The 7,949-nt window shown below is 57.8% G+C and overlaps 1 protein-coding gene across 6 annotated transcripts in view; it reads right to left on the reverse strand.

Moving 5' to 3' along the window:
• NAV1 (neuron navigator 1) overlaps nt 1-1,596 on the reverse strand; it is a 285,045-nt gene extending 283,449 nt beyond the window's left edge. For all 6 annotated transcript variants that reach the window (XM_050956066.1, XM_050956060.1, XM_050956065.1 and 3 more), the window contains exon 1: nt 1,177-1,596. In XM_050956066.1, coding sequence (XP_050812023.1) covers nt 1,177-1,179 — 3 coding nt within the window. In that variant the 5' untranslated portion in view covers nt 1,180-1,596. The remainder of the gene's footprint in view (nt 1-1,176) is intronic.
• Nucleotides 1,597-7,949: the final 6,353 nt, after the last annotated feature.

Consider the following 7,949-nt stretch of genomic DNA (forward strand, 5'->3'; position numbering starts at 1 on the left):
CATGATGAGCCCCTGATACCTGCCTTAGGGTGCAAGTCTGAAGACAAATAATTAATAATTGAAAATTTTTGCCTAAAAGACTTGACGAAGGTCACAGAGCAGGTGAGTGGCAGAATCCAGGAGTCCTGCCTCTCCCAGTCTCCTGCTGAAGCATGCTGCCTCTCCAGTGAGCACAACTAGCCCTGCTCTCCAATCTGCCTCAGCTTCCTCGGGACTAAGAAAGCCACTTACTAAGTCCAGTTCTCACTTCCTCCAGTGAAAATCCCCTTCCCTGCCTGCCAGGCTTTCTCCCCAGCACATCACTGCCCGTAGCGAGTGATTGCCCATGGCGTACTACCAGGGGCACGGCCGGCCCAGTCAGGAACACACACTGCAGAGTCCCATAGTGACACCAGGAACCTCCACAGTGAGCAAGGCTGTGGGGCTGCCTCCCCATGCCACACCCCGCCAGCCAGAGCCAGGGAAACGCCCTGCCTGGAGAGACACTGGGAGCTGCAGGGCTTGGGAAGTTTCTCACTGCTCACATCCTGTCACACGTTCACCCTGGGGATCCCCACGTCCCAGACACAGCATGTGCCTTGGGCAAGGTTGCCCACAGGTCCTGCCGGGAAGGCAGACGGGAAGGGCCAGGTCGAAGTGGGGAGAGGAGAGCTGGGTGGGCACAAGGCCTGCTCCGCCCTGGGGCAGGGGGCTTCCCACTTGGTGACAGAATCACGTGGCTGGCTCTGCACAGGGGGCTCTTGGTAGGGCTGGGCAGTCACTCAGAAAGACTCTACCCCCACTGACATCTGGGCACGCCCGAGTGACTCCAATGGAGCTCTGCCAGATTCACACTGCAGCCCCTGTGAGCAGGCTGGCCCCTGGCCTTTTGCCACCGGGGTCCTGTGCTCCCCTCTGGGCCATCCCGCCTGCCGGAGGGGCAAGGTGTGGGCAGGGGGTGGCCCAGAGGGCAGTGCCAGCAGGAACGTGTTGTATGGCACAGAGCTCCTCCCCTGTCACCTCCAGGCAGATGTAAACCCAGGCTGCAGGGGCTTCCCCCGACCCTCCCGACATCCCATTGGGACCTCCCTACCCCCGCTTGCCCCCCTGGGTGCCAGTGCCGCCAGACCAGAAGCGGAAAAATCAAACCCAGGCAACCTCCTGGCTTCGAAAGGCAGCCAATGCCACAGCACTCACCATGCGATGCCCCAGTCACTGCCGCATCCTCACGCCGACCGAAGACAGACATTCATCGTTGGTTCCCCCCAAAAGAGCCTCCTGGGGCTCCCTGTCTCGCTGCCAGACCCACGGCATGGAGGCCGTGGGGAGGGAGCCCCACACGCCGCTCACAGCCTCTCAGTTCCAGCTGGTGACTAAAGAAACTGCTGGGTTTGGCTTTCACTTCACAATGGGAACAACAGCAGCATCCTGAACAAAGTGTCTGTCCCCCCGGGACCGTCGGCGGAGAGAAGGAGTCACGTGGGCCCGTGCCCCTCAGGCACACGCCAGCTCTTTATGCTGCTGGCTGAGGGGAGGGTGCCAGGTGGCTGTTGTGACGCCACACACACATGCACTGTCTACACACACACACACACACACACAGAGTCTATACATACACACGCGCACTCAGGATTTCTGATGCTGCTTGCTCAGTGCCAGCTTACCCCACACGTGGGTGTGGGCGGACGCGTCCGGTTCATTGCAGAGGTCTCCGCCAGCACTCGCTAACCCTTTCCTTCCCAGGCCTGCCTCTGGAGAGAGCCGTCGCAGACGCTGACCCTGCCAAGCCTTGCTCCTGGCTCTGTCCAGAGCAGGCAGGAAACCTCTCCAGTTGTTCGCTTCCTTCAGTGAAGGGCGACCCCACCAATTGTCTTCCAGCACAGGGTGTGTGGCCTACTTAACAGGGCCTGGGGCCAGAGCAGCCAGGATGTCCTGGGTTATGGGGCACTCTCAGAGAGGGAAGTGTGACCTAGTGCTTAGTGCAGGGCTCTGGGAGGGGAGTGTTTAGAAGAGGGGGGTGGGAAGCAGGACTCCCGGGGTCTGTTCCTGGCTCTGCTATTGACTCACTCAGTGGCCTTTGTCAAGTCCTTTCTCCTGGTATTGCCAGCTGCAAACAGTCCAAAAAAAAAATCATGAAACACCCCAGATAATCATGAGATGGAAATGTGCATTAGAGCTTTCTGCCTAGCCAAAAAAAAAAAGGGGGGGGGGCTAGGGAGAGAGATAGCTCAGTGGTTTGAGCAGTGGCCTGCTAAACCCAGGGTTGTGAGCTCAATCCTTGAGGGGGCCATTGGGGGAACTGGGGCAAAAATCAGTCTGGGGAGTGGTCCTGCTTTGAGCAAGGGGTGGGACTAGATGACCTCCTGAGGTCCCTTCCAACCCTGATATTCTATGATCACTTTTAACAGCTGCCTACTGATTTTACACCACCTCATGCCTCACCAATGGGCAGGCAACAGTCACGTGTCCCAGACTCCCCTCCCCATTGCAGGGGTGACAGTCACAGCATCACCAGCTCTCACAAATCCATGGGGAAGGTGATTTTGTTTCCTCCCCTCCCCCATTGTAGGAGCACTCCCTAGTGAGTCCAACTGAGATCAGGACCCTGCTGTGCTCGGTGCTGTACAAACACAGAGCAGGAGAAAGGGCCTGCCCCAAAGAGCCAACAGCCTAGTGAAAACCTGGCAGTGGGCTTGGGATGAGGAAGCTGGAACTGAGACCCCCCAAACTCATCCCATCTAGGAGCCTCCAAAGATCCATGAGACGGAAACGGTTTTAGTCCCGTCTACACTGGACTACATTCACACAAGGGCTCTGCAGCTCGCTAGTGACACCCTGGGGCGACCAGTCCCCATCAGTGCCAAGACAACACCGATGCTTTTTTTATTAAAGCCAGTCCTGCCCTTCTTGTAGCTGGCAGAGGTAGGGTAACCCTCTCTGCTCCCGCTCAAACACTCTCTTCTTAAAGGGCCAGTTCCCAGTAACTGAGCACACAAAGTAAAAATGCAGCAGTAATGGAAACAGTGGCACCAGAGCCCAATTCACTAGAAAATAATTTGCAACATGGAACCATTGCAACGATGGCCCCTGGGCCCGTATGCCAACTGGGTCTCAGGCTCAACTCAATGGCATGTCTCGGTTTGTAGGTCACACCATCGCTTTGAAATGCTGCATTTGATTGGGTCCAGATTTCCCAGGAATGTTCTGGACTCCGATGGGCAGAACCCTGTCGATTCTGACAACCATCGGAAAACGCGAAACGCCCAATACTCGCCAAACCGGCCCAGGCAGGCGGAGCAATTGCTCTGGTGCCCCCTGCTGCCGCCCAGGCATCTCACTGGCTGTTTAACAAGCTGCCCTTTCGCTCATTGCACCTACGGTTCGGCTTGCATGTGCAACCCTGTGTGCATCATTGCCAGCCCTGGGAATTTTTCCACCAGCGATGGGGTTTTGGCCACAGCTAGGCCTGTTCAGCAATGAGGCCAGAAGCTCTAGCAAATGTTAGCCCTGCCTGGGGGGAAAGGCCCCCTGACTGTCTGCTTTCCCTACTGCCCACCCACCAAAGAAGAGCAGCCAATCAGAGCATTCCCCCCCACCAGTCCTCCAGGAGCCAACACAGTTCTCACAATAGCTCAACAGCCAAAGGTGGCTCCCCTCCCCTGGGCAATAGGCTGGCTCCTCTGCTCTGCCCCCTCCTTCCCTGCAACACCCAGCCTAGGGAAGGGGAGACCCCCACTGCAGCCCTCCCAGGCCTAGGGTGAAGAGCCCCAGGGGGAGCAGGGTGAGGCTGGCAGAGATAGGAGAAGAACAGATGGAGAGGCACAACTGATGGGGGGCTGGTGGGGGACTGAATTAACTGCTGGGCAGGGGAGTGAGGGGTGGGGGTGAGAGCTCCCACAGCAGGAGCCAAAGGTCACTTTACTGAATGATGGCAACACCAATTGTCAAGCCCGCACACTCGGGGAGGCGGGGTTTCAAAAACCACAAGACAGGCCCAACGCCCCCACATAATCTTTAAAAAAAATCTCTCCTGATTTTTGGGCCACTCTCCTGATCTGGGGGTGGGGAAGGTCTGATGCCCGTGTTTTGAACCCCTGGAGTTAGCAGTGCTGCATATCGCACACAGATAACTGCAGGCAGAAAACACACAGGTTGCAAAGTCAAGCCCTGGGAAGGTAGGGCATGCCAGAATGAAATCCGTGCCTGTGCATTACAATACAGTCTTTAATGACATCATCACTGACTCATTTTTCCCCAGACCTGACCTCATTCAGGGCAGAAGATGCATGCGGTGCTCGGGGAAAGAATCAAGGGGGCAAAGGAACCAGTTGTCTGTAGGAACCCCTTCTCTCCAACTTGATCCCCTCCCCACACCCTCAGAAACCATCTCCCCTTCCTGCGAAGGGGGCCCCCTCCGGGGCCAACAGCGCCACTCTGGGAAGGGTTAGTCCCGCAGTACGCCCAGACCCTAGCAGCCTGGGACCAAGCCCAGCTCTGAACGCCCATCTGCTCCGGGGCAGCAGACAGATCTCTGCCTGTCTTCGTTGCCATACACTGTATTTCCCAGGGCTCCTGCCATCGGAGTAGCTGGCAGGAGGGTTTGCCTGGACCAGGATCCCAGGCATACTGTTAGCCTCCCAGGACCTGCAGCATAGACAGGCCATGCTGGCCTCCTAGGGGTTCCCTGCTCATCCTTACTCCCAAGACACATCCCAGATGGCTCAGCAGCTGCCACGGAGCACTGGGGGCAGGGAGCTGGGGTAGTCAGGGGCTGGGGGAGGAACACTCCCCCAGCACGCAGCCCAGGTGACGCACCTAGCGGTCGCTAGCCCAGCTTGTATGGCTCCCCATGGTGGCAGACTGGCCACCTCCAGGAGCAGGATGGGCCAAGGGGCTGCTCGGTCTCTGCCCAGCCCACAGTCATTGCCATGACATTGGCTGGGCAAATCTCGCCTACTTGCCCAGATGCGTCATGGCTTTCTATGCAAGACATAGCCAGATTCCCCCCACCTGCCCCCACTCCAAGCCCTTCTGCTAACGGGGTAGGTGAGCAGGAGTTTCAGGGGGCAGCAGTGTAGTGCTGGGGCAGGACAGAGTGAGCTCCGGCCCTCTTTGGCCAGAGGAGCAGCAATGATGGAAAAGCAGGAGGAAAATGGGGGGAAATCCAGGAAGCCCTGGAGAGAGTTCCCCATAAAGTGCAGGCATCTTGGTCTGGCTTTGCCAGCAAGCTTCTGGGTTGGGAGTGGGGTGTGTATATGAGGATGTGTTTGCATATCGGCATGGGTGTCTTTGTGTGTGTGCACACGTGTGTGTGTATGCGTGCATACATGTGTGTGCATGTCCATCTATGTATGGGTGTGTTTAAATGTGTTTGCATGTGTGTCCGTGTGCTCCCCCCCGCATGTGAGTCTACATGTTTATGTATGTGTGCATTAATCCACAGATGTGTGTGTGCATATGCATGTATACTTCTCTGTGTGTGTCCCGTGGCTCTGAGCATCCCCATTGCGATCAGCTGCGGGTGCTGGGCCTGGGCCTGCTGAGTCATGGAGTGATGGTGACTCATGGAAAGAGTGAGGGCCAGTGCTGGGCCAGACAGCCCTTAGCAGGAGACTGGGGAGTGCCTGCCAGTGACCGCTCCTCCCCATCTGGCTATTAACCCTCGCCCGTCCACTTCCAAGCCACCCAAGCCCCATGCTCCTGACTAGTTGGCTGCAGGATTTGGGGGGATCTGAGTGGAGTTTCCCACCTCCCCCCAAAACCTCCCGCTCTGGGGAGGGATTTATAGGGCTGGCCTGAACCTGGGGGATCTGAGGGCTGTCATCGGAGCTCTTGTTCTGGGTTCACTCCAGCCAGGTAGCAGCAACCCTGACAAACAGGTGCACAAAACTACCCCTGCCGAGGGACCGGCTGAGTGCCTGCAGCCTAGAGACACAGCCGGCGTTCTGGGCAGCGCTGGGCTTTGACATCTATTTCCCTCCTCTGGGAGGGCTTGTGACTGTGAAAATAAAATGGACGGTACCAGGCCTAAGACAGGGGCCCCATGCAAACTTCCAAAAAAAACCCCTTCCGGACCCACCATCGCCTCTCCATCCTACACCCTTGCTATTCTAGTCCTGTGCTTCCCTCCCACACAGGGCCGGCGCTTGCATTTAGGCAACTTAGGCAGTTGCCTAGGGTGCCACGATTATGGAGGGGGCGGTATTTTGCCGGGGAGGCGGCAGGCGGCTCCGGTTGACCTACCGCAGTCGTGCCTGTGGAGGGTCCCCTGGTCCCGAGGCTCCAGGGGAGCTGCCGCAGGCATTTCTGCGGACGGTCCGCTGCTCCCGCAACTCCGGTGGACCTCCCGCAGGCACCACTGCGGCAGCTCCACTTGAGCTGTGGACCACGGGACCCTCCGCAGGCACCACTGCGGCAGGTCCACCGGAGCTACGAGACCCGTGCGCGAGGCGGCGAAATGGCCTGGCGCCTAGGGCGCCAGAAACCCTGGCGCCGGTCCTGCTCCCACACAGCTCTGCTCCTGTGCCTCCATCCCCACTCACAGCATCCTGCTAATCCAGCCCTGCACTCCCTCCACCAGCTCTACTGATGCCCCTCAGTCCTGACCTATAGCCTCCCTGCTATTCCTGCCCTGAGCTCCCCACCCGCCCCAGCTCTGCTGAAGCCCCTCAGTCCTGACTGAAGCTCCCCCCACTGCTACCTCTGTCCTTGTCCCCTTCGCTGGTACCAGTGTGCCAATGGGAGCTGTGTGTGAAATGGGCCAGCACCTGCAAACACATATCTGGCATGTGATGCCACCCAGATTCTCTTTCCCCCAAGATTTCCAGGGGTTCAGGGCTGCAACCTGACCCCACCCAGCCATTGCCAGTGTGAACACACTGGGATCAGCCATTCTCCTGCCTTCCAGCTCTAGGGAAGGGCCCGAGTGACACCTCCCCACCTCTTCCTCTGCTCTACTATGCTCCATCGCTGAGCTCACATGTCATGGATCACCTGACAGCGTGAAAAGGAAGAGCTGTCTCATGGTTTCCCGTCATGCCAGCCCACAGAGGCTCAGCTAAGAGGAAGTGGATGCGTGATATGAAAGCCACGTCTTAGGGAGCAAGGCTGCACAGCGTCAGCCGAGGGGCTGGCGACATTTTGGCAGGGCTACATGCAGCCTTCTTTCACTCAGATCCCCCGAGCCCTTGCAAAAAGGAAGCCCTTAAAAGGCAAATCAAAAGCCCAGCACCCCTTGAAGGACCCTGTTTCCTCTTGGGATGCTGAGACCCGTGGCAGCGCTCTGGAAGGCTATTCACGTCCTGGGAGGGACCCAGAGCCGACCTTTCACCCCCCGCGCCGGAAGTACAATGGCCCCTTTGTGTGAAAGCGCCAGACGCCCATATGGGCCCCTTTGTGCAACTCAAATGCTAGGATGGCTACCCACGTGGAGATCTGTGGCTCATCCAGCTTGCCCACCATCAAGCATGGCTGCTGTGGGACCAGGGCTCTGAGAGTTGAATTCCCCCGGAGTAGAACCCTGTAGATCGATCTAAAGGCACCTGGTTTCCTGGGAACCCCAGAGGTACAGCCAGAATCCATCCTAAACATTCCAGTCCAGGACTTACCTGCCACAGACCCCTGGAGATGGAATCACCCCAGCTGTGACTGCTTTCGAAATGAGATGCAGACCGCCTGGGTGAGGTGGTGCCCAAGTGAGGCAGGTGGGGTGTGCTCTGTACCCAGAGGAGCTGGCATGGAGGGGAGCACCAGGCCCATGAGGGAGTGGCAGTCTGGGGCCACCCCTCCCAGGACTGTGCCAGGCCATGGGGTGAGCGGCTGAAAAGCTGGGAGAACCATTTAACAAACCGGTGGCATTTCCCACTTTGCATGGTTGGAACCGGGTCCATTTGTTGTTTTCCACCATTTTGTAATTGAATTGTTCGCCAAAACCTTTTAATTTTCAAGTTCCCTAGACCCCGTTTTTCGGT

Source organism: Gopherus flavomarginatus, chromosome 5 (genome assembly GCF_025201925.1).
Source record: "Gopherus flavomarginatus isolate rGopFla2 chromosome 5, rGopFla2.mat.asm, whole genome shotgun sequence".
NCBI classification, from domain to species: domain Eukaryota; kingdom Metazoa; phylum Chordata; order Testudines; family Testudinidae; genus Gopherus; species Gopherus flavomarginatus.